At 43.3% G+C, this 26,114-nt stretch overlaps 1 protein-coding gene across 1 annotated transcript; it reads left to right on the top strand.

The window, feature by feature from the left end:
- Nucleotides 1-10,495: 10,495 nt before the first annotated feature.
- On the top strand, nucleotides 10,496-21,759 carry LOC123131955 (ARM REPEAT PROTEIN INTERACTING WITH ABF2). The gene is made up of 19 exons (XM_044551688.1): nucleotides 10,496-10,912; nucleotides 11,012-11,178; nucleotides 11,579-11,751; nucleotides 11,837-11,957; nucleotides 12,200-12,274; nucleotides 16,358-16,452; nucleotides 16,978-17,053; nucleotides 17,307-17,414; nucleotides 18,872-19,000; nucleotides 19,147-19,215; nucleotides 19,294-19,353; nucleotides 19,439-19,562; nucleotides 19,644-19,783; nucleotides 20,201-20,264; nucleotides 20,364-20,443; nucleotides 20,551-20,615; nucleotides 20,751-20,868; nucleotides 20,953-21,077; nucleotides 21,181-21,759. The coding sequence occupies exons 1-19, from the start codon at nucleotides 10,564-10,566 to the stop codon at nucleotides 21,269-21,271; spliced, it is 2,229 nt and encodes a 742-aa protein (XP_044407623.1). The 5' UTR covers nucleotides 10,496-10,563; the 3' UTR covers nucleotides 21,272-21,759.
- The last annotated feature ends 4,355 nt before the right edge of the window (nucleotides 21,760-26,114 follow it).

Below are 26,114 nucleotides of genomic sequence, written 5' to 3'. Positions count from 1 at the left end.
AAGATCTATATAGATAGATCAAGACACTTGATTAAGATTTTTCAATGAGTACATACCTTAATAAGATTTTGAAGTAGTTCAAAATAGAACGGTCAAAGAAGGAGTTCTTGCTTGTGTTGCAAAGTGTGAAGTTGAGTAAGACTCAAAAACCCGACCATGGCAGAAAATAGAAAGAGAATGAAAAGTCATTCCCTATGCCTCAGTCATAGGTTCTATAAAGTATGCTATGATGTGTACCAGACCTATTGTATACCTTGCTCTGAGTTTGGCAAAGGAATACAATTTTGATGTAATAGTAGATCACTGGACAACGGTCAAGAATATCCTTAGTGAGGACTACGGAGATGTTTCTTGATTATGGAGGTGATAAAAGAGTTCCTCGTAAAAGTTACATCGGTGCAAACTTTTACACTGATCCAGATGACTCTAAGTCTCAATCTAGATACATATTGAAAGTGGGAGCAATTAGCTAGAGTAGCTCCATGCAGAGCATTGAAGACATAGAATATTTGCAAAATACATACGGCTCTATATGTGACAGACCAGTTGACTAAACTTCTCTCACGAGCAAAACATGATCATACCTTAGTACTCTTTGGGTGTTAATCACATAGCGATGTGAACTAGATTATTGACTCTAGTAAACCCTTCGGGTGTTGGTCACATGACAATGTGAGTTGTGGGTGTTAATCACATACAGATGTGAATATTTGTGTTAAATCACATGGTGATGTGAACTAGATTATTGACTCTAGTGCAAGTGGGAGACTGAAGTAAATATGCCATAGAGGCAATAATAAAGTTATTATTTATTTCCTTATTTCATGATAAATGTTTATTATTCATGCTAGAATTTTATCAACCGGAAACATGATACATGTGTGAATACATAGACAAACTGAGTGTCACTAGTATGCCTCTACTTGACTATCTCATTAATTAAAGATGGTTATGTTTCCTAGCCATGGACAAAAGAGTTGTCATTTGATTAACGAGATCACAACATTAGGAGAATGATGTGATTGACTTGACCCATTCTGTTAGCTTAGCACTTGATCATTTAGTATGTTGCTATTGCTTTCTTCATGACTTATACATGTTCCTATGACTATGAGATTATGCAACTCCCGTTTACCGGAGGAACACTTTGTGTGCTACCAAACATCACAACGTAACTGGGTGATTATAAATGTGCTCTACAGGTGTCTCCGAAGGTACTTGTTGGGTTGGCGTATTTCGAGATTAGGATTTGTCACTCCGATTGTCGGAGAGGTATCTCTGGGCCCACTCGGTAATGCACATCACTATAAGCCTTGCAAGCATTGTAACTAATGAGTTAGTTGCGGGATGATGTATTAGGGAACGAGTAAAGAGACTTGCCAGTAACGAGATTGAACTAGGTATTGAGATACCGACGATCGAATCTCGGGCAAGTAACATACCGATGACAAAGGGAACAATGTATGTTGTTATGCGGTTTGACCGATAAAGATCTTCGTAGAATATGTGGGAGCCAATATGAGCATCCAGGTTCCGCTATTGGTTATTGACCGGAAACGTGTTTCGGTCATGTCTACATTCTTCTCGAACCCGTAGGGTCCGCACGCTTAAGGTTTCGATGACAGTTATATTATGAGTTTATGAGTTTTGATGTACCGAAGGAGTTCGGAGTCCCGGATGATATCGTGGACATGACGAGGAGTCTCGAAATGTTCGAGACGTAAAGATCGATATTTTGGACGATTATATTCGGACTTCGGAAAGGTTCCGAGTGATTCGGGTATTTTTCGGAGTACGGGAGAGTTACGGGAATTCGCTGGGGAGTATATGGGCCTTATTGGGCCATACGGGAATAGAGGAGAGAGGCCGAAAGGAAGGAGGCGCGCAGCCCCCCTCTGGTCCGAATTGGACAAGGGGTGCAGCCCCCTTTTCCTTCCTCCTCTCCCCCTCTTTCCCTCTCTCCTACTCCAACAAGGAAGAGGGGAAGTCCTACTCCCGGTGGGAGGAGGACTCCTCCTGGCGCGCCCCTCCTGGCCGGCCGACCCCCTCCCCCTGGCTCCTTTATATACGGGGCAGGGGGGCACCTCTAGGCACAACAACAATTGATCCCTTGGATCTCTTAGCCGTGTGCGGTGCCCCCTCCACCATAGTCCTCCTCGATAATATTGTAGGAGTGCTTAGGCGAAGCCCTGCGACGGTAGAACATCAAGATCGTCAGCACGCCATCGTGCTGACGTAACTCTCCCTCGACACTCAGCTTGATCGGAGTTCGAGGGACGTCATCGAGCTGAACGTATGCTAGAACTCGGAGGTGCCGTAATTTCGGTGCTTGATCGATCGGGCCATGAAGACGTACGACTACATCAACCGCGTTGTGCTAACGCTTCCGCTTTCGGTCTAGGAGGGTACGTGGACAACACTCTCCCCTCTCATTGCTATGCATCACCATGATCTTGCGTGTGCGTAGGAAAATTTTGAAATTACTACGTTCCCCAACAGGGAGGACATCTCTGCTACATTCACGGCATGACAGAACATCTCTGTTGCTTCCGCGGCGCGACCGGACCAGTCTGCTGCATCGACGGTGCGACGGGACCTCCGTGCTATTTCGGCGGTGTGGCGAGACCTCCGTGATGCTTCGGCGACGCGGTGGGACATGTCGGCTGCTTTCGCGGCTAATCGGGACATCTCTCGTGCTTCTGCTTCCATGCTCTCCTCTCCGTGGTGGTAATCTCTTGACCGAGAACTCAATCTGGCCATGGCAGACGCAAGAGAACGATGCTAAATGACTTGTTTGCTTTTGTGGATGAGGAGGTGAGGAAGGAATGTGCAGTCATCTTGGCATAGATAGTATTTATAATCGAGTACTAATACGCTCCTAAGTGGGAAACCGTTTAGGTTTTGATCAGTGTGAACAGGTTTGCAATTTGGAAGGTGACGGGATGCAGGCTCAAAATTTATTGACGGTTCTATAATTTCTAAGTGCGGCACTATTCCCAAATGACGTAACGTGGGCACACTTTCTCGGCCGCGTACGTGGCGTTTGGTGCACCGCAATTGGCAATGTCAGCACACATCTTGTTCCAAGAACCGTGCGCGCTCATTATTACCATCGCACATGCTTCTTTTAATTAGAATGTTTGCCCGTCTAGCACACACACGTTGATCTGCCTAAATGTTTCTATTTGTTTGGCTAATCGCAAACAGTTCATCCGTGTGAAGTGTATGCCATCAATCGCACACCTTTGATCTGGCTTACCGTTTTTGTTTTGTTGCCTAATCGCAAACAGTTAATCCTTCTGAAGCATATGCCCTCAATCACACACACCTTTATCTAGTTGTTCGTTTCTGTTGTTCCACCTCATCACAAACAGTTAATCCGAGTGAACTGTATGATGTGTATCGCACACACCTTCATTTGGCTGCCCGTTTTTTGTTCCTCATCGCAGATAGTTCATTGAACTGAATCGTATGTCGTGCATCGCACACGCAACTCAAATCTGAACCGTGTTTGATGCACCCGTCATCGCAAACATTTTGGACATTTTTGACGGTTCTCTGACACCACCGTTTGTGATTATTGCATCGCACATAGTTTCTCGAAGAGTCTCTGATCATAGTGTCGCATTAGCAGCATCCTGCAGTAGTGTAGCACCCACTCATCATAAAGCTTTCTAGGGATAGAAACTTTCAACTCACGTTTTTCTTCAAACGATTTCATCATAGCATCAATGATATGTTTAGTAAAAGCTTTATTTTGATTATAAGCATGAGGTGAATTCAACATGGATTGCAACAAGGAAATACAATCTATCAAAGAAAAATTGTCATAATTAAAGTCCTTGAAATCCAAAAGAGTGGGTTTATCGCTAATTCAAGTTTTTGACCTCTCCAATCCCACTTTTATCATTTTTTCCATTAGGTTCTTTAAACCCCAAATCATTGGGACGCCTTCTAGCTAAAGTTGACTCCTCTCTAGTCCCATCTTTATCGAGATTTATATTAGAAAATAAAGATTCAATAGGAGTCACACCAATCACTTTAAGATCTTCATCATTGTTATTGCAAAAACTAGAAGAACACGCTTTTACATTCATGACAAGATTCAACAAAGTGGCATTAATTTCATAAGATTCCACACTAGTGTCGGGAGCAATCGGAGTACTAATAAAATCATTATTATTAGTGTTGGAAAAGTCACACAACTTGGTGTTTTCTTGAGACATCGCAATGATACGTCTCCAACATATCTATAATTTTTTATTGTTCCATGCTATTATATTATCCGTTTTGTATGTTTTGTATGCATTAATATGCTATTTTATATTATTTTTGGGACTAAACTATTAACCTAGAGCCCAGTGCCAGTTCCTGTTTTTTTCCTTATTTTTTAGTTTCACAAAAAAGGAATACCAAACAGAGTGAAACCTTCACGATGATTTTCCTTGGACCAGAAGACAACCAGGAGACTTAGAGATGAAGTCGGAGGAGCCACGAGGCGGCCACAAGGACGGAGCCCCCTCCCCACCCTTGTGGCCCTCCCGTGACCCTCCTGACCTAATTATTTCCCCTATATATTCCCATATATCCCCTATCCACCAGAGGCATCCACGAAAACACTTTTTCGGCGCCGCAACCTTCTGACTCATGAGATCCCATATGGGTGCCTTTTTTGGCACCCTGCCGGAGGGGGATTCAATCATGGAGGGCTTCTACATCAACTCTATTGCCCTTCCGATGAAGCGTGAGTAGTTTACCATAGACCTACAGGTCCATAGCTAGTAGCTATATGGCTTATTCACTCTCTTTGATTCTCAACACCATGTTCTACTCGATGTTCTTGGAGATCTATTCGATGTAATACTTTTTTGCGGTGTGTTTTCCGAGATCCGATGAATTGTGGATTTATGATCAACTTATCTATGAATATTATTTGAATCTTCTTTGAATTCTTATATGCATGATTTGATATCTTTGTAATTATCTTCGAACTATCCGGTTGGTTTGGCCAACTAGATTTGTTTTTCTTGCAATGGGAAAAGTGCTTAGCTTTGGGTTCAATCTTGAGGTGTCCTTTCCCAGTGACAGTCGGGGCAGCAAGGCACATATTGTATTGTTGCCATCGAGGATACAAAGATTGGGGTTTTCATCATATTGCTTGAGTTAATTCCTCTACATCATGTTATCTTACTTAATGCGTTACTCCGTTCTTTATGAACTTAATACTCTATATGCATGCTGGATAGCGGTCGATGTGTGGAGTAATAGTAGTAGATGCACAATCATTTCGGTCTACTTGACACGGACGTGATGCCTATATTCATGATAGAAAGTCTCCTATTTTTTCACTTTTATATACTAGTGGGAATTTTTCATTATAGAACTTGGCTTGTATATTCCAACGATGGGCTTCCTCAAATCGCCCTAGGTCTTCATGAGCAAGCAAGTTGGATGCACACCCACTTAGTTTTTCTTTTTTAGCTTTCACAAACTTATAGCTATAGTGCATCCGTTGCATGGCAATCCCTACTCACTCACATTGATATCTATTGATGGGCATCTCCATAGCCCATTGATACGCCTAGTTGATGTGAGACTATCTCCCTCCTTTTGTCTTCTCCACAACCACCATATTCTATTCCACCTATAGTGCTATGTCCATGGCTCACACTCATGTATTGCGTGAAAGTTAAAAAGGTTTGAGAACATCAAAAGTATGAAACAATTGTATGGCTTGTCATCGGGGTTGTGCATGATTTAAATATTTTGTGTGATGAAGATGGAGCATAGCCAAACTACATGATTTTGTAGGGATAAGCTTTCTTTGGCCATGTTATTTTGAGAAGACATAATTACCAGTGACAGTCAGGGCAGCAAGGCACGTATTGTATTGTTGCCATCGAGGATAAAAAATGGGGTTTTCATCATATTGCTTGAGTTAATTCCTCTACATCATGTCATCTTACTTAATGCGTTACTCCATTCTTTATGAACTTAATATTCTAGATGCATGTTGGATAGTGGTTGATGTGTGGAGTAAAAGTAGTAGATGCAGAATTGTTTCAATCTACTTGACACGGACGTGATGCCTATGTTCATGATCACTGCCTTAGATATCGTCATAACTTTGCGCTTTTCTATCAATTGCTCGACAGTAATTTGTTCACCCACCGTATTATTTTCTATCTTGAGAGAAGCCTCTAGTGAAACCTATGCCCCCGGGGTCTATTTTCCATCATATAAGTTTCTGATATACTATTTTGCAATCTTTTACTTCCCGATCTATAAACCAAAAATATTTACTTTATCGTTTATCTATCTCTATCAGATCTCACCTTTGCAAATAATCATGAAGGGATTGATAACCCCTTTATTGCATTGAGTGCAAGTTGTTTGATTGTTTGTGCATGTATTCAGTGATTTGTGTGATGTCTCCTACTGGATTGATACCTTGGTTCTCAAACTGAGGGAAATACTTATCTCTACTTTGCTGCATCACCCTTCCCTCTTCAAGGGAAAAACCAACGCAAGCTCAAGAAGTAGCACGTAACGAAGCAAGCAATCTAGCACACAAGTAAACTGAAAGCAAATGAAAAAGACGAACGAAAGAATGGCGAATAAAAAGGCAAATATTTTTGTGTTTTTCTGAAAACGTTTTAGAAGTGGGGGAGAGGAAAACAAGAGGCAAATGGCAAATAATGTAAGTGCAAGATATCAGAGTTCATGATGGGTACTTGGTAGGCTTGATGTAGAACCTCCCCGGCAACGGCGCCAGAAATTCTTCCTGCTACTTCTTGATCTTGCGTTGGTTTCCCCTTGAAGAGGAAAGGGTGATGAAGCAAAGTAGAGATAAGTATTTCCCTCAATTAAGAACCAATGTATCAATCCAATAGGAGGCACAAGCAAGTCTCCAATCTATGCACGTGCACAAACTAACAAACACTTGCACACAATGCGAAAAAAGGATTGTCAATCCCTTCACGGTCACAAACAAGAGTGAGATCTAATAGAGATAGGTATAAAATATAAATAAAAGAGCAAACTAAAGTAAATATAAATAAATTACAATAAGGTAGTTTTGGGTTTTTTATTTATAGTTCTGAAAATATATAATGGAAAATAGACCCCGGGGCCATAGGTTTCACTAGAGGCTTCTCTCTTGAAAGAAAACATATGGTGGGTAAACAAATTACTGTTGAGCAATTGATAGAAAAGCGCATAATTATGACGATATCTAAGGCAATGATCATGAATATAGGCATCACGTCCGTGACAAGTAGACCGACTCCTGCCTGCATCTACTACTATTACTCCACACACCGACCGCTATCTAGCATGCATCTAGAGTACTAAGTTCATAAGAACGTAGTAACGCCTTAAGCAAGATGACATGATGTAGAGGGATGAACTCAAGCAGTATGATAAAACCCCATCTTTTTATCCTCGATGGCAACAATACAATACGTGCCTGGCTACCCCTACTATGTCACTGGGTGAGGACACTGCAAGATTGAACCCAAAACTAAGCACCTCTCCCATTGCAAGAAAAACCAATCTAGTTGGCCAAACCAAACCGATATTTTGAAGAGAAATACAAAGATATTTAATCATGCATCAAAAAGTTCAGAGAAGACTCAAATAATATTAATAGATAATCTGATCATAAATCCAAAATTCATCGGATCTCGACAAACACACCGCAAAGGAATATTACATCGGATAGAACTCCAAGAACATCGAGGAGAACATGGTATCGAAGATCAAAGAGAGAGAAGAAGCCATCTAGCTACTAGCTATGGACCCATAGGTCTGTGGTAAACTACTCACGCTTCATCGGAAGGGCAGCAAGGTTGACGTAGATGCCCTCCATGATCCAATTCCACTCCGACGAAGTGCCAAAAAAGGCCCAAGATGGGATCTCATGGGAACAGAGGCTTGCGGCGGCGGAAAAGTATTTTAGTGGACGCTTCTGGTGGTTTGAGAATATCTGGGAATTTATAGTGCAAAGGTTAGGGTTAGAGGACCTCCGAGGGGCCATAAGCCAGAGAGGCGCCCCCCCCTAGGGTGCGCCTTGAGGGATTGTGGCCTCCCCGAGAATCTTCTGACCCCCTCTCCAAGTCCTCTTGATGTCTTCTGGTCCAAGAAAAAACATCACGAAAGTTTATTCCGTTTGGACTCTGTTTAGTATTTTGTTCTGTAAAACTCAAAAACAAGGAAAGAAACAGAAACTGGCACTAGGCTCTAGGTTAATAGGTTAGCGTTTCGGTGTCACTAGAAGGGTTTTAGTGAATATCGGGTAATGCCAGGTATTACCGATAAATATATATAGGTGGAAAATGTTTCCGGGGATGTTAAATCATATATAAAATGGTTTAAAAGTATTTATAACTATTTTATATTTAACTAGAAATCAACGGGCCTTAAAAGACCAAGAGGTGGAAGGCAACTTGGGCCATAAAGGCCAAGTGGGGAGGCGCCTTCCTTCCCTAAGGAAGGAGGCCGAATTGGAGTGGGGGAGGAGTCCAATTCCTCCTCCCTTGGCCGGCCAAAGGGGAGGGTCTTTCCCTCCCCTTGTGGTGTCCCTCCTCTTCCCTCCAACCTATATATACTAGAGGATTTCCACCCTTTTGAGACACAAGTTTTGGAGCCTCCTCTAGTTCTTTTACTTTTAGTTCTAGTTGGTCCCAGTTGACTAATTAGAGCTAGACTAATCCTCTAATCCCCATAATTAGAAGCCCTGTGTGGTTCTAATCTCCTCCCTCTAATTCTCCGGCGACAACTAGATCTGGACGGCGAAGTGCTGTCGGATCATGAAGGTTGCATGCTTGCAACCAAGTATAGAGGCCGTGCTTCCCGTCTTCCGTTCGAGGGACTGTTCGTGGGCGGTTTGCGGGATCGTTCATCAAAGGTTTGAGGGACTCCAAGTACGATCTACACAGACACATTCTTCTTCTGCTGCAACTCAGTGATGGTAACGATCGCGATCCCAACCCGTTATGCATCTTCATATTGATCTTGGGTGCGTAGGTCGATTTTTTTGTTTTCTACTACGTTTTCCAACAACCGCTGCCTCCTTCTCCGGGCGCCGCCGGTTGGATGGAGCTGCGGACGCCACATGGATGGAGTTGTGGGCGTTGTCGACTGTATGGAGCTGCGGACGCCGGCTAGATGCGAGCGCCAGCTGGATGCGAGCGCGAGCTGGATGGAGCTGCGGGTGCCGCCGGCTGGATGGAGATGTGCCCGCTGGTTGGATGGAGCTGCGAGCGTCAGCATGAGCCCGCCCGCGTCAACCTCGAGTCCATGTTCATGTAGACGGCGTTGTGCATTCTGTCTGAATGTTTTATGCCGTGTTCATGCAGCCGACTGTGTGTTGGATTACAGGCCTTGTACTTCAGTTGCAGCTGCAATCATGGCATCTAATGTTTTTTTGTTTTCCTTATTCAAATTTATTTAGGTTCTTTCAACCATTACATACTTGGCATTGCCAATGTTGTTGAATTGGTTTGTGAAAGGGGTAAGAGATTAATGATTTAAGTGATATCTAGTACTTAAATTCCTGTAACCAAACACATATACATAATCATTCCATTCCATCTCATTAGCTCTACTAAACACGAAGACAGAACCATTCCATTCTTCTGGAATGGAACCATTACATTCCATTCCACTTGGTTCCACAACCAAACACACCCTTAGGTAAAGTGGTCGTCATTTCTTCACACGAACTCGGATTTAAAAGTTCCTAGTCTCGTTGGATTCGTATGAGTGACGCGGATTTTGAGCACTTTGCAATAATGTCATCTTTGACACTTCCAAATGCCTAAGTCTTGGTGTGTGTAAGGCCTCCTTGTTGATCCCAACCTTGCATTTTTCATCGTGTTTGGTCCTTAATTGCTACAAAACAAATAAAGAAGACTAGTAAGAACTAAATAAAACCCATAACTATGCAATGCTCACAATGCAAAAAGTGAAACTGGAAATCATACATAATAGACATGTAATTGGCTCGATGGGACATGATATATGAGGATAATATGCAACAAATGAGCTATAAAAATGCGTAAAAAGTGGAGCCATGAGTAGCCATAGCTAGGTGGTCCATTGACCTGTTTTTTATTAATTCTGTTGTTTTTGTACTGGCATGACAAATTATGAATATATTGATATTTTTTGAAAAAGGAAAGAGGAAAAAGTTACAAATTAATTTTTTTGGTAAAAAGAAAGAAAATACTCTACATCAGGGAGTATATTACACCTTTATCATCATTTTCTCACCGTATCCGTACGTGCGCAAGAATAGTTCTGAACTTGTCATCACCAATCAAAATATATACCCATGCAAAAAAAAATTAAATCAAAATATAGTACTACTGTACACAACAATGAGGAAAGAAAGTGTATCATTCTCTTTTCTTACAGTATATAAAATAAAAAGTGCTCAATTTTAACCGAACGCGGAATAAATCCCTATCGCGCTGGGGCGCGCATACTCTTTGCTTCTGCCCTTCCCTCCTCCTCCGCCTCCGACAAGTTCCCCACCTTCATCGCCGTCGACCCGCTCTAATGGAGGCGGAGCAGCAGAAGCCGCAGCGCCCGCGGCGCAAGGCACAGAAGCGCAGGATTGACGACGAGGCCGCCGCCTCGGCCGCCGCAGCCGCAGCCGCCGCCGCCGCCGCCGCCGCAGCGGCCGCCGCCGTCTCGTCGCCGCTCGGCAGCGCCGATGCCGACGACGACAACGAGGACGACGAGGGCTCCGTCGGCCCCGAGATCTGCTGCCGCCAGTCCCAGGCGGCGGTCGCCCGCGAGGTCCGCACGCAGGTCGACGCCCTCCACCACTGCTTCTCGTGGCGCCACGCCGACCGCGCCACCGCCAAGCGCGCCACTAGCGTCCTCGCCGAGCTCGCGAAAAACGGTAATCCCCCAACCCTACGCCCACCGTGCCGATCCGTACTCTTCCCCACCCGTCCAGGCGCCGTTACTGAGGCGGATCTGCTTGCTGCTTTTGCCGCAGAGGAGATGGTGAACGTAATCGTAGAGGGCGGCGCCGTGCCGGCGTTGGTGTGCCACCTGAAGGTGCCCCCTATGGCGGCGGCGGTGGAGGAGGAGCAGCAGCCGCGGCCGTTCGAGCACGAGGTGGAGAAGGGGGCTGCCTTTGCTCTCGGGCTCCTAGCCGTAAAGGTTAATTCGATTAGTTTTCCTCTTTGCACTTTAGCTGAGATTTTGCTTACATTCCATTGCAATTGCTTGAATTGTTCTTATAATCCCAATTTTCTGGGCCGTGGCCGGCTCATACATGAAACATCCCATTTCGTAGCAAAATGCAAGAGGAAAATAAATACCACTCTCTTCCCTTCCCCTAATCTCTTGTCTGTCTGTAAATGTAACCTCATACGCCTTCATAAGAATCTAGGTATACTTGGGTTCAAGCAGAATAGGTTTCAACCTTGCCTAGTTCTCTTTAGGCAATCCATAAATATTATTGTTAACTTTTCTTCAACGCGACTACTTCATTGTTATGATTTTAGCTATGTTACTCTCAGAATTTAGTCATTTATTACTTTTTGTGTTGGTTTACCAGCCTGAACATCAACAACTTATAGTTGATGCTGGTGCCCTACCCCTGCTGGTGACTCTCCTAAGAAGGCATAAAAATGCTACAAATTCGAGGGCAGTTAACAGCCTTATCAGAAGAGCAGCTGATGCAATTACCAACCTTGCTCATGAGAATAGCAACATCAAAACTTGTATCAGGTTTTATTCTATCTACCACTCACTAGTCAATGCTGCGTTTCCATGAAAGTTTTCTGTGCTTGCTGATGGTTTTGTTGTACTGCAGAATTGAAGGCGGAATCCCACCTCTCGTTGAATTGCTAGAATCACAGGATATTAAGGTGCAGAGGGCAGCTGCAGGGGCCTTGAGGACTTTGGCGTTTAAAAATGATGAAAACAAAACCCTGGTAAGAATACAAGAAAGTTTAAGTTAATGAAACCAACATTAATGTTACTCCCTCTGTTCACTTTTATAAGACCTTGAAGACATTTCAGACAATGTGCAAAACAGCTTATTTTGAGTTGTCTGAAACGACTTACAAAAGTGAACAGAGGGAGTAGATATTAACACCAGACTTTCATCATTCACCCATATATATTGTTTCCTTACTTCTAGATGGTAAATCTTCCCTTTAACTCCTTAATGCAGATCGTTGATTGCAATGCACTGCCAACGTTAATCTTAATGCTGCGGTCAGAGGATGCTGCAATTCACTATGAAGCAGTAAGATACTGAATATTCATATATTTTCATCAAATATACTTCTTTGGTTGAACCCCTCTTCATTTTTAGTGCGGCACTTGTCATGTATCTATTACAGGAAAACATTGTTCTGGTTTTGAACCTTGCTATTTCTCTTATTTTCTACAATCTTGAATAACAGTTATCCTAAGGCCTCAAAATGTATTGTCTTGATTGGCTTAATGGTGAACCTTAGTACTATATATTGCTTGGGAAACTTCCAGGTCAAAATTTCTGTTCAAGTTGCAATATAACTTAGGTTAGTCGGCACAGCGGCACTTACCTTAACTTACTTATCATTATACTCCATTTACATTATGAGCAATGCAGTTATGGTGCACTGTATCGATATTGATGTGCATCAGAACCCAATTCCTTCAGTGTATTGAATTGTTGTCTCTTATTATTATTAAATATTAAATAAAGGATAGAGTAATTCCTTTGTCTAGAGATTCTAGAGCTGCAATAAGGGCTCATATTGTCATTATGTTAATGAAAAGTGGTTCAGTGGCATGTTAACGAATCTGTCGATTACGAAAACTAGACTTTCAGTCTCTTGGACTTCTTATTCTTTTGCTTAGGTTCAGCCGAGGTAGTGGACAAACAGCGGAGAAGAAATATGGCGGGGGAGAAATTTCTTGTGATTGTGAGCAAGTAGAATTGCTTGACTTCAACAAACAAATTGAAGTTCTATCTATCAATATCTATGGTCTTGACCGTCATGATTAACCTCCTTTCATAATACTCCCTACCCCCAGGGAAGTTGAATCCCCGCTGCCTCCTTGAAAGAGAGATGTCCTGAACCACTAGACAATGGCAGTGAAAAATTGAGTGTACGCCTAGGCGCGCTTAAGTGATGAGCGGAGGCCTACCGCTTTGTTTTTGTGGTAAGCGTTGAAACAAAGCGCTCGGATGCCTAGGGTTAGACAAAGGAGAGCGGGGTGAGAGAAACAGAGGAGAGCAAGGCGACCTTGTGCCGCCAGATGTGGGGCTTTCTTCCCGGGCCTCACCACCCATCTTCTTCCCCGACCTAGCGCTGCTGGACCTCGAGCTCCCGTCCCCGACCTCGCCGCCAGTCCTCTCCCCTCTTCCCCAATCTCGAGCTCCTCCTTGTCTAGGCTGGAGCCTGGTGATTTCTCTCCAGCCTCACCGCTGCCAGCTTGCTTCCCCTTCCCTGAGCTCGAGCTCCTCCTTGTCTCTTCTTCCCCAACATGCTTGCGATTTTAGGTTTTATACATGACTTACATGTTTTGAAAATTGATTTTTGGGTGCCCTTGTTCCTGTCCATATGACGTCCGTACAGAAAGCTTCAGCACCTAGGCACCGCTTAAGCCGCCGCTGAAGCTGTCATTGCACTAAGCAGAGGCACAACTCTCGCTCAGTGCCTAGCGCTTAAAAAATACCTTGGACAATAGGCAACAAAAGAGTTGGTGCTTTGATACATCATTTCTGATGTCCGGAACTGCAGCTATCGGAAGAAAAGATGCTGCCTGATGGAGTGAACGAACTAGTTCTTACTTCTGTTTGGTGCGAGATCCCATGGCGGTAGAGGAGAGCTTTCTTTGGAATAGTCTGACCCAGGGAGAATAGAGTTATTACAAGTGAGCTAATTAGATCAAATCTCATCAACATACATTACTTTAGGAGAAACTGAGAGGAACACAGATATGAGAAATCTTACCCCCCAAATCAATGAGAAACAGGATCTAAAAATATTGTCTATTCATGATGATTCGGTTTCAATCGATAAGGTAGCTGGACCAATGTGATCTACTTTGAGTGTACCTCAAGGCAGTGTGCCTTTAGGGGTCGTAGTATCTGGTAACCAGTCTACTCAAAGAATGAGTGGGATCATCACATCATTGCTAGAAGACTGGTGTCATTTCACTCATAAAAATGTGCAGGATAGCTCAGTTGGTAGAAAAATGAGTCTCATATAAAAATAAAGCAAAAAAAGGATAACGCTTTGTTTGGATGTCCGTATTGGAACACTCCGTATTGAATTGGACTAGAATTCCAATTCGGTGAGGAAACTGAAATGGCACGAATACGAATTCGACTGTTTGGCTGTTCACTGAATTGACCCTTGAAATGCCTCTGAGGTTTCAATACCAAATCTTGTTTGGATGACAAACTTTGGAATTGCATAGCTACATTAGCATGAAGATTATATCTTGGTGTACATGACTGAAAAATTAAATCTGCTCACATGTGACTATAATTGAATGAATATATAGCAGTAAAAAATAGTAAATATTCTAGAAATGAATCACAACAAGACAAATGGTCACACAACAAGAAGAGAAAGTACAGGTTATAGTCACAACCAAAGCATGCGTACTCATCACGGTAGCCATATGACCCATACTCAAAATCAACGAGACAGAATTTCTCTGTAAAAAAGGAAGAAAATAACGACATGGTGGAGAAGGAGGTGCTGAATAGGACTGATTGAATCAGTGGTAAGGGGAGAGGGATGCAACACATGGGGATGGGGACGGGATGGGATGATGGTCGCCGCGGCCACCAGATGGGATGGTGGTCGCCGTCAAGTCGGGATGGGGATGGAGACTGGTCTCCATGGTGGTCGCCACGGGAGATGGAGACCCGGAGCGGAGGGATGCGGGAGGGGGCAGAGCAACGGGGACCGGGATTGGGGAGGGAAGGGACGGAAGGGGGAGGACAGAGCTGCGCCGCCGCTGAGCGCCATGGTTGGTCGCCGCCGCCCTAGTAGGCCGCCGTCTTTGCGAGATCCCCTTTCTTCTCTTTTCCTGATTGCTGGGGTCGAAGGGGTAAGTTGCGGGAGATGGACGATTCAGAGGAAAACAGAGCGGGAGCCCTCCGAATCATGGGAGTGAGCTTTACGTTGGAGGCAATACGGCTTGGAAATGGTCTGGCGTTTCCAATACGAATTCAGTGCGCAACCAAACATCCGTATTGATGTCAGATGATTAGCAATTTGATTTCCTGGGCTTCAATGGGGACATCCAAACGCAGTGTAATAGAACTTGGTGAGAGCTATACTTGATTGCACAAATGAACCTAGTGCATGATGGCAGCAAGTATATAAGTATGCCACAGTGGAATTCCTAGAAAATCGTCTGATGAACTCGTTCTAAGTCATAGTGACTCGTATTGCAGCAAGTGCAGAATAAGAAATAAAGCTACACAAAACATGCTGATTATCAGAAAAATGAATTGCATTAGAGGTTGTCAGGCTTCCTGGCTGTGTATCTAGGTGTTTGGGCTTTGAACTAAACATTAGCCTATCGGAGCTTGCTTAATTGAGCTAGTTAGATCCATTCGTTGGCTAAATGATGGAAAATTAATTTGACATGGAAGATGCTTAATTGGTATGACAAGCTTGAGGTTCATAATTAGTAGAGGCAAAGCATCCTTATAATCCGTACTGTGCTCTGCCACACCAGTTTCTGTCGCATTACTAAAGATAGGCCTAGTTAGTGCAATTGAGCAAGCTGAGGCCTTGAGGGAGCCTGCAATTCTGAAATTGAAGTTAAGGACCTTAATGTCACAAATGGGCTTGTTTGAGGAACTCATTTTTCTGTCACATTATTGAAGATGGGCCTAAGTAGTACAATTAAGCAAGCTGAGACCTTGATGAAGTCTGCCAGGCTAAAATTGACGTTAAGAACCTTAATATCACAACCTAACTAGGCAAGTTTGAGCACCTGTCCTGTAGCTTTATATATTTGATGCGATGCACGCAACTTACTTTTTGGAGTGTTACAAAAGAAGAGCTATTCCACATCAGCCAATTGGAAATTTGGAACATTAACACCTTTAACTTAGCAATGGAGTTACTGATCCTGTGAAATTTATACAAAGAAAATGATCCGACTATTTGCTTCTATCAATTACATATAGATTTCTATATAGATTTATACTTTTGCCAAATGCAAAGGCTGTCCTCATAAAGTTCTCTGTATACAACATATTGTGACAATTTTGCATGAAATCACCCTAGTCGTGGAACTAGCCATATGTATGATATTGTTTTTGCTGTGCATGCCAGTAAGTACTAAATACACTCTGTTGGCGTGGCAGGTTGGTGTCATTGGAAATTTGGTCCATTCATCCCCAAATATCAAGAAAGAGGTTCTTAATGCGGGGGCCTTGCAACCTGTAATTGGGCTATTAAGGTATGATGATCGTCATATGCAGCTTATGATGATAGTTTTAATTGTACTCCCTCCGTAAACTAATATAAGAGCGTTTAGATAACTATTTTAGTGATCTAAACGCTCTTATATTAGTTTACAGAGGGAGTATCTGTTAATAATGAAATGCATATTTACTGTATTTATTTGTTGAGTTCTGCTAGAGTACTGCTGGAAATTCAAATTCTATATACTTTACTTTTAGCTGTACATGAGCAATACACACTCGATTACTGATTACACCATTGTGCATGTGTTCCTGGATGCGGATTAATTTTGTTGCTTTAAGGTCAAAACAATATGTGATTATAATGATATAATCTTATGAGATTTTCAAGTGTAAGCTTGCGTGTAGCAAATTATCTTCTAACCCAGATTCCATATCATATCCATATTGTAACACGAGAAACTGTTTTATTGTAGTCCCAATCTTAGTATATGAAGGCATGGTTGCCCTGAGTCTGCTCTCCAGCTTAAAGAACCTGTGCTTCATCTTTTCTTTTGCAGTTCCTGCTGTACGGAAAGCCAAAGAGAAGCTGCTTTGTTGCTAGGGCAGTTTGCTTCGGCCGACTCTGAGTGCAAGGTGCTTACGGATGCTTCATTTGTTGTTAGCTCCATTTTTTTTATGACGAGTGATGAAGTGGAAGAGTAAAAAATAAAATGAAGTACTTTTTCCTATATAATACTCTTGTGCTACATATCATTGATTGATTATGTCTACCTACTTACTAAATATGTTGTTTCGTACGATAAAGAGTTAGCCATGGTGAATCAAAAGAGTACAGAATTATTTTTTGAGCTATCCTCTCTAAATATGCATGTATGGGGTTTGGCAGGTCCATATTGTGCAACGGGGGGCAGTCCGACCACTAATTGACATGCTACAGTCAGCTGACTTCCAACTCAGGGAGATGTCAGCTTTTGCCCTTGGGAGGCTTGCACAGGTTATATTTCTCATTCTATACTCCCCTTGCACACAACAATATCAATCTGATTGCTTATGTTTGTCAGCGGGTTTTACTGCAAGTATTTTGGGGACGCATTGTAGCAGTGAAAGAGAAACAACAATGACAATCCTTACTTCCCTTCATAAATCACCTGACATAGTGACAGAGCACTTTCTCAACTTTGCTGCTTCCCTTTTTCTCTATGTTGATTTTACATTGGGATGCAGTGTCCCCTCTTAGAAGGATTGACATGAGAGTGACCACAGGTTATGTTTAATGTACCATCAGTAATTGAAGCCATGCAGCTCATTCTCTTTGTGTGTGTTAAATATCCAGACTAACTGTTGAGCATCTGCCTCTCAAATGGTTTCTGTTCAGATTTGTACCTTTTATTTGTATATATGCTTCTTCGCTGTATCCATTGTCCCGCGACAAGTAATCGTAACCCAGCATAGTTCAGCATATCTCTTGAACATGCGCATTTCTGAATAGTCCTGAAGGAAAATACACCATTTTCTCCCTGGCAGATTCTTCGCAGTGAAATGCCTGTTTGACATGCATGATGAAGTCACCCTGTTCAAATACAATCACTATTAGAATTGACAAAATTGTACAAGAGATAACTTCTCTGCCAGATTATTTGATTAATTTTACTTTTACGTGAGAGATAAACCCTGTTCAAATACAATCAGATCAATTTAAACTGCAGCATTGCACACATACAGATTGATATACAGTTTTACAGATTCTTGTACATAAATTGAAATACAGTTTTACAAATTAAACTAACATCTTTGATCTACATAAGCCAAAGGCTGAAACATAAGCCCCAATGGTCATTGTCATATGGCATATCATGTTGGATATTTTTTTTTGCCTACCAGGTGTCATCTGGACTCCATGCAGTACATTGCCACATTCTGTATTTGTTATTCCCTCCGTTCCTAAATATAAGTCTTTGTAGAGATTTCACTATGGACCACATGCGGATGTATGTAGATGCATTTTAGAGTAGATTCACTCATTTTGCTCCGTATGTAGTCCATAGTGGAATCTCTACAAAGACTTGTACTCCCTCCGTTCCTAAATATAAGTCTTTCTAGAGATTTCAATATGGACTACATACGGAACAAAATGTATGAATCTACATTCTAAACTACGTCTATATACATCTGTATGTAGTCCATAGTGAAATATCTAGAAAGACCTATATTTAGGAACGGAGGGATTAGTAAGCAAGAGTTTAGATATTTTAGTGTCAGGCACATGCCAAGTTATTCCCTTTTCATTGTCTTTCTAAGCTGTAAACATTCCAATCATGGGATTGGAAAATGAAACAGTATTCTATTAGTTTTAGTGTGTTATCTCTTTGTTTGGAGTGGGCATATTTTATTTACTTATTTATCTTGATTAACCTGTATGGCTAATTTGAAAGAAAATCTTTTCTTTCACAGGACACACATAACCAAGCAGGTATTGCATACAATGGTGGCTTGTTGCCTTTACTAAAGCTTCTTGACTCAAAAAATGGTTCTCTGCAACATAATGCTGCGTTTGCTCTTTATGGAGTTGCGGACAATGAGGTAATTTTTTATTGTTCAAAATATTGGTTTCTATTTATTATTTCATATTTGTTCTTCAAAGGGAACGAACTCATGTAGTCATGTTCCATTTCTGTTTTATGTAAGCTTCTTACTTTCATGTATCAATAATAACTTTCTTCTTGTAGGATTATGTCTCTGACTTCGTTAAAGTAGGAGGTGTCCAAAAGTTGCAGGATGGCGAATTTATCGTCCAGGTATGTCAACCATCATAGCATAGGTTGGTACTTTCTTAGTAAATTTATACCTGAGTCGGGTTAAGCACTTTTTTTCAGGCTACAAAGGACTGTGTAGCTAAGACATTGAAGAGGCTAGAGGAGAAGATAAATGGACGAGTAAGTTTTGCTCACTGTTTCTTTTTTCTTTTATTTGCCAAGCTGTGGCATCTACTCCAGCTGACTCACGCGCGATCTTTAACAGGTGTTAAAACACTTGGTTTATCTCATGAGAGTAGGAGAAAAGTCTGTGCAGAGGCGTGTTGCTCTGGCTCTCGCACACCTCTGTGCCCCTGAAGATCAGCGAACAATTTTTATTGATAATAATGGTATGAACAATTTGACATCTTAAGTGTTCCTTGTTTCATTTGTGTTTTGTTCTCCATGGATTAAATTCTGGCTTAATTCAGGTCTCGACTTGCTTCTTGATCTTCTGGTTTCGGTCAGCTCGAAACATCAACAGGATGGTTCGGTAGCACTATACAAATTAGCCAACAAAGCTGCAGCACTCTCTCCGATGGATGCTGCACCTCCATCTCCAACGCCACAGGTTAGTAGAAACTAAAAAAAAGGTGATTTGTCTTGACTATGTAGTTATGCTATTGAAGTGAATAAGGTCTTCACAGTGCTTGGAAGAGAGATTTGTCTAACAAAATTGTCGTAAAAAATATAGTTCTAGGGATATATGCTAGTACTACTTTGGAGCTATTAGCAAGATCTGAATTAAATCAAGATCATATGTGCACAAACTAACTTAAAATGTTATTTCCTACAAATCGTGACATCTGCAACCTGTTCTGTCATGTAATTTTATACTGCTTAGCAGTCTGTTCTTAGTAGTTGGCAAGGCTTTACCTTGCCCTATCCTGGATATTCTTAATGAGCCATAAATCAACTCCTAATACCGATGGATTGGTCCATCCATAATTCTGGCTATTGCTATTACTAAATGTACTTCTGGCTGCAGGTTTATCTTGGAGAGCAATATGTGAACAGTTCGACACTTTCAGATGTCACCTTCTTGGTGGAAGGTTCGTGACGTTTCTGCACCCTGCCTTCACAGAAACTACTTTAGATAATTGCTGTTTTTTCATTAGGACCATAATAATCACCTCCCTTGTGATCCGCAGGAAAACGCTTTTATGCACACAGAATTGCTTTGCTTGCTTCTTCAGATGCATTCCGTGCAATGTTTGATGGTGGATACAGGGTTAGTCTCGACATAACATGATATTCCTTTTTTGGTTGGAAGCTGTGGATCTTGTTTGCTAGTTGAACAATTTCTGTTTACAAGAAACTCACCATTTTCTCAACCAGGAAAAGGATGCAAGAGACATAGAAATTCCAAATATCAGGTGGGACGTGTTTGAACTCATGATGAGGTTAGTAAATCATTGACCATTCTTGTTCCTTGGACATTGCCCATGGGTAAATCTGCATGTTAGTTCCTTTCTCTTACGGGACAAGGCCTGCTGCCTGCAATTGAAGTTTGGGAACATCTTCTTTGTTTTGTGCAGATTTATCTATACAGGGTCAGTCGAAGTAACCAACGAGCTTGCTCAAGATCTTCTGAGAGCTGCAGATCAGTATCTGTTAGAAGGCCTCAAACGCCTATGTGAATATACAATTGCGCAGGTGATCTCAGGAACATCACCCCCAAAGTTCTATGTTTGAACCGCTGCCGACTGGGTCTAATTGATTGTATTGAATATCTTGCAGGATGTTAATTTAGACAACGTCTCTGATATGTATGACTTATCCGAAGCCTTTCATGCCATGTCACTGAGACATACGTGCGTCTTGTTTATTTTGGAGCAGTTTGATAAGATCTGCACCAGACCCGGGTGGGTATCTTAATTTAGGGCCACCACATTGGTACATAATAATGTAGCGCTCTTCAAGCAACAAAAATCCTAATCCTTCTAACTGGCCATCTTGCAAATGCAGTTTCTCTCAGCTAATCCAGCGCGTCATCCCTGAGCTCCGCAACTTCTTTGCTAAGGCGCTAAGGCCAAGCCACCGGAGTGCGCAACCATGAGCCCTGCCAACATTCGTTGATAACACCGCCACCACCTGACAGATGCTGCTGGAAATCTTGTACAGCTGAAGTTTCTGGTTCTGGGCATTGGGTACTCGCTCGGTGGTAAGGTTAACTATTCAATCTATTATGGTTTCATGATGGCCAGGTCCTCAATTGACACCAAGCAAGAATGTAACATCCTCCTGTTCGATTGAACAATGGCGATCATGCTAAGGGAAGTGTATCGTTATAGAGAGACATGTGGTTTGCCTAGATGCAGTCAGACCGGCCTAGTCTGTGATAGGTTTAGTTGGTTGGCCTTGACCGGATTTGTCGGGTCTCGCCGTAGTTACTGAGTTACGTAGGGTCACTTCTGTTTCGCAGTTCCGATTATGTCCGTGTATCTTGTTTGGAGATGTTAAGCTTGAGCGGTGTAATGCTGTAACATCAGTCTGTGTTCTCCATGTTAACAACCGTGCTGATGTTCAAGACTAGTGTTCAGAATTCGTGGGCTGTTTCATATCAAATTCCCATGTGAGGTTATATTATAGCCTTGCTCAGGTTGTTCGTTTCCGCGTCTTCAATAACTTAACATGGAGGTATATATATCTTCCAATTACAAAAGGAAAGAAAGACATGGAGGCCTCTAGCAAAGCACACATTTAGACTACAAATCCTTTGTTCTACGTGGAAACTTGTTTGGCATTATTTTTTTGATAGAAAAATTACAACGCACCTTAGAGCAACTCTATCAGAGTCGTATCGGGTGGAATTCCATAATAACTATTTTTATGGTGAATGGGCTGCAAAATGAATTGCGGACCCGGACTTTGTCACTCTTGCCTACATATTTGGAGGAGATAATTTGGAGCGCACTCCATCCTGAAAATGACCTAGCGTGACAGGCATTTCCGCTCGCATTCCTTCTTCGCGCTCGCGACATCGTTGCCCCTGTCTTGTCATAGCGATGCCTTTGGCTGTCCCTACCGCTGACGTTGTGTTCCATTGGTGCCTCGCAGAACCTACGCCTCTTGGGTTGCATGCATTACCCTGCCACCGCCAAGGCCATCACCTCGTGGGCTCGATCGCCGACGAGTCGGGCACACTAGTGAATGACCCTTCATTTCCATTGTCGACGTCGACTTTGTCTTTCCCGTCTCGCAGCTGCTGCAACGCAATGTCGGTGGAGGCTGGGCGCCTAGCACGAAGGGCAGTCCGAAGCGCAAGAATGTGCCAGGCTCCATCGCATCTCGCACGGCTCTCCTTCCTCCCTTCGTTTGGCGAAATTCAATGAACGAGATTGAGGGAACCTATGAATGGCGAAGTGTTTGATGAAATGCCTAGTTGATAAAACATCGTTTTCCCTTGGTCTTTCAACTTGTTCGCTTCAATTGTGCAAAGTGGCAATACTTTTCGCACATTTTTTGTGTGCAGTGGTGTCAAGATTGGTGAGTGATCAACGCAAAGGAGTTGACGGCTCAAGTGATGCAAAGGAAAATGGATTTGGCAGAGAGGAGGTAACAAGAGAAGTTGGAGCGGTGGGAATAGATTAACGAAAAGAAAAAAAATGTGCAAGGAAGAGATGGAGACACATAGACTTCAACTTGAGAAGAATTGATTGATGCATGAAAAGGTGGCCAAGGAGAACCGATTCATGATGTTGTATCCAAATGTCATTGGTGAAAGGACAATAACATTTTCGGAGATAGGTGGTCGGGGATCATGGCTTCTAGGATGCTATGAAGCGACCAACACACATGTGGAGGGAGCGGTGCAAACTTGGAAGAAGATGGTGGTGCTGACTAACATGTGATTTTCCTTTGGTTGAATGTGTGCATGGTGATTGCTTTTAGTTGTACTTTGTTCTTGTATGATGCTTCATCTTTTGTTCATGCATTTGAAGTCTATGTCATATATAAATTTGAATTTTAAAATGAAAACTATGGTTTGATTTACAATGTTGTTGAAGTGTGTGGTAACAAAAAGTTAAAATCCGAAGCACAAGCATGCGCCGGGCTCCGCCACTTCCCAGACGGCTCCTGATCCTCCCTTCATCTAGGGAAATTCAATGGACAAGGTTGGGGGAACCTATGAGAGATTAACACACGGGATGAGGGACTGGTGCAAATTTGGGAGGAGATAGTGGCGTAGGCAACAAGTGATTTTTCATGTGGTTGAATTTGCGCATGGTAAATGCTTTTGGTTGAACTTTGGTCTTGTATGATGCTTTGTCTTTTGTTCATGCATTTAAAGTATATGTCCTACTTAAATTTGAATTTAAAAGATAACAAATATGGTTTGATTTGTAATGTTGTTGACGTGTGTGGTGACGAAAAATTCTGACCTATATCTATGCGAAAACGAGGATCAATTAGAGTGTATATGCACAAATATATGAGAGCCAACACTATGAGTGCGCGATTTTAGAATGGGCCAAGAGTTCCAGACATATTTCTGGGGTGGCGGGGAGGGTGGTGCCAGGTGGGCTATGTCGGTGTCAGAACCGGCGGATCTCGGGTAGAGGGTCCCGAACTGTAGATCTTGGATCGATGGGGAACAAGGAATGCATAGACAATATTTATCCAGTTTCGGGCCCTCTCAAAGAGGTAAAACCCTACGTCATGTTTTGATTGTATTGATGTGTGTGTATGATGGTTATAGAGTTGATCTACCACGAGATCGGATGAAGTAAACCCTAGATGAGTAGGATGATGGTTCTAGCCTCTACGGACTAAACCCTTTGATTTATATAGATACTAGGGATACCTAGGGTTACACATGGTCGGTTACCTTCAGGGGATAAACATGCCAACTCCCTTATCTTGACTTGGAGGACACACCAAGGCTTCAGAGGTTTCCTTCCCGAACACGGAATCATTTATAACTCGGCCTTCCAATGATGGATCAAGAGTGGCCCAACTGTCCGCATAGCCCGAGGACCCCTTAGTCTGGGACATCCTTAGTAGCCCCAAACTAGTCTTCAAAGCCGAGGTATGTGCGGGAGTCATCGGCTTTGTGGACCAGTTCCTTCCTTCCATGATGCTTGCGCCAGGTCTGCTGTCACCCCTTGTCCGGATTATGTCATGATTTCTAAATTGTATGCATTACTTAGCCTCGAAGACCAGTTTCCCAAGTGTGAATAATGTCCTTAACTGACAACTTTCACTGAAAGGTCACGACCGATAATAACCACTAGCCAGTTATGAAAACTTGATTCGCGGTTCGAGGCGGTTTCTCCATTGGCATGTCCCATCAATATGGAGATCGTGTCCTATTTTCAACGGATGTGATCAATGATCTGGGTTATCCCACATGCGCATAATGACACGATTATATCGAGAAGATGCAAGGTCTATGGTGCATTAAAAGGGCTTTTGGTATTACAGCAGCCCATAAAAGGGGAGCCACCACCATTTTCACCGCACGCTCTCACCCCCCTTTCCATTGCCTTCCCAGTCTCTTGAGCTCCAGCACCCAAATCTGTCCATCCACCCAAAGACTCCTCCGGACATCTCTTCGATTAGCCATGGCCGCCTCAGGCTCCAAGGGCAAGTGGGAGGCCTCCGGTATCACCGAGGAACCATAATGGAGCTGAAAAGCGCGGGCTACCAACCAGCCAACATTGCTCACGCCGTCCTAGAGGAGGGCTAGGTCGTCCCCACGCCGAAGCCAGGCGAGAGGGTAGTGTTCCTCCCTCACTTCATCCGGGGACTAGGTTTTCCTATCCATCCCTTTGTTAGGGGGCTGATGTTTTCTATGGGTTGGATTTCCACGATCTCGCCCTGAACTCCTTCTTGCATATCTCGGCCTTCATCGTCATCTGCAAGGCCCTTCTTCGGGTCCGGCCACACTTCGGCTTGTGGCTAAAGGTCTTCAACATCAAGCCCAAGATTGTTGATGACCAACAGACAGACTGGGGTGGGGGGGGGGGCAATGGTCAGGAAACTCCCCCGGGTTGAGTGGCCGGAAGACACTTTCATAGAGACCGTCAAGATCTGACAGAAGGAGTGGTTCTACATCACGGAACCACGAGGTGCGGCTTGGGCAGAGATCCCTGCCTTCTGATATGGACCCCCACCAGGCTGGTCTCATGGACCAAGAAAGGCCTAGACTGGGGTCCACCACAGAGGTGGAGTCACTTCAGAGCTGGATATCCAAGATGATGAAGAAGGTCGAGTTACCCAACGTAATTCAGATCATGCTTCGCCGGCGACTCCTACCATGTCAATACCGGGTCGTCCCCATGTGGTCCTACAAGCCCGAAGACCCAATCACCGTGCTCTGCTTCTACCGCACCTCCCAGGACAAATTGTGGAAGGTGTTGTTCAAGCCTCAAAAAGACTGGCCAGCCACGGAGGAGGCCATCGGCCTCAATGGCAAGATGCCCCCTCGGGTGGTATGACAAATTTCACCATTATGTTCGGATATTCCTTTTTGACAAAGTACTCTCTTCCTTCTTCTTCCCAACACAGAGCTTGCTGAAAATGTTGTGTAGATCGATAGCCTGGACCCGCTGCCCGAGGGCCCTAGGATGTCCTTGCTGACAGAAATGTTGGCCGTGGCGCCATACAAGGCGTCGAAGAAGAAGGAGAAGAATAAAGGCGAGAAGAGGTAGGCCCGAGAAGGCCTCCGCCCTAGAGGACCCCTGGATACTAAGTCCGGGGAAACCCAAGCCCCCTCCGCTCATGATGGAGAGAAGGAGAGGATGGGGAGGAGAGCAACTCCTCCCGAACAAGGAAGAGGGCGGCGTCAGATGACACCGAGGAGGATCAGCCTCCTCCTGTTCCGAAGAGGCAATGCAGGGCCAAGGTGGCCTTGTCTGACAATAGCTCGGACTCCGCCGAGGAGTCTGAGGCTTCTG

This window comes from Triticum aestivum, chromosome 1B, assembly GCF_018294505.1.
Source record: "Triticum aestivum cultivar Chinese Spring chromosome 1B, IWGSC CS RefSeq v2.1, whole genome shotgun sequence".
In the NCBI taxonomy this organism is placed as follows: Eukaryota; Viridiplantae; Streptophyta; class Magnoliopsida; order Poales; family Poaceae; genus Triticum; species Triticum aestivum.
The sequence above is the reverse complement of the archived record's forward strand: the minus strand, read 5'-3'. Positions and strand labels throughout refer to the sequence as shown.

Bases quoted from the DNA above. Each gene is read 5' to 3' on its own strand.
- LOC123131955 (XM_044551688.1), top strand. From the start codon at position 10,564: ATGGAGGCGGAGCAGCAGAAGCCGCAGCGCCCGCGGCGCAAGGCACAG. The intron at 16,453-16,977 runs GTATGATGATCG...TTTCTTTTGCAG, and splicing joins CCTGTAATTGGGCTATTAAG to TTCCTGCTGTACGGAAAGCC. The intron at 19,784-20,200 runs GTTAGTAGAAAC...TTCTGGCTGCAG, and splicing joins CTCCATCTCCAACGCCACAG to GTTTATCTTGGAGAGCAATA.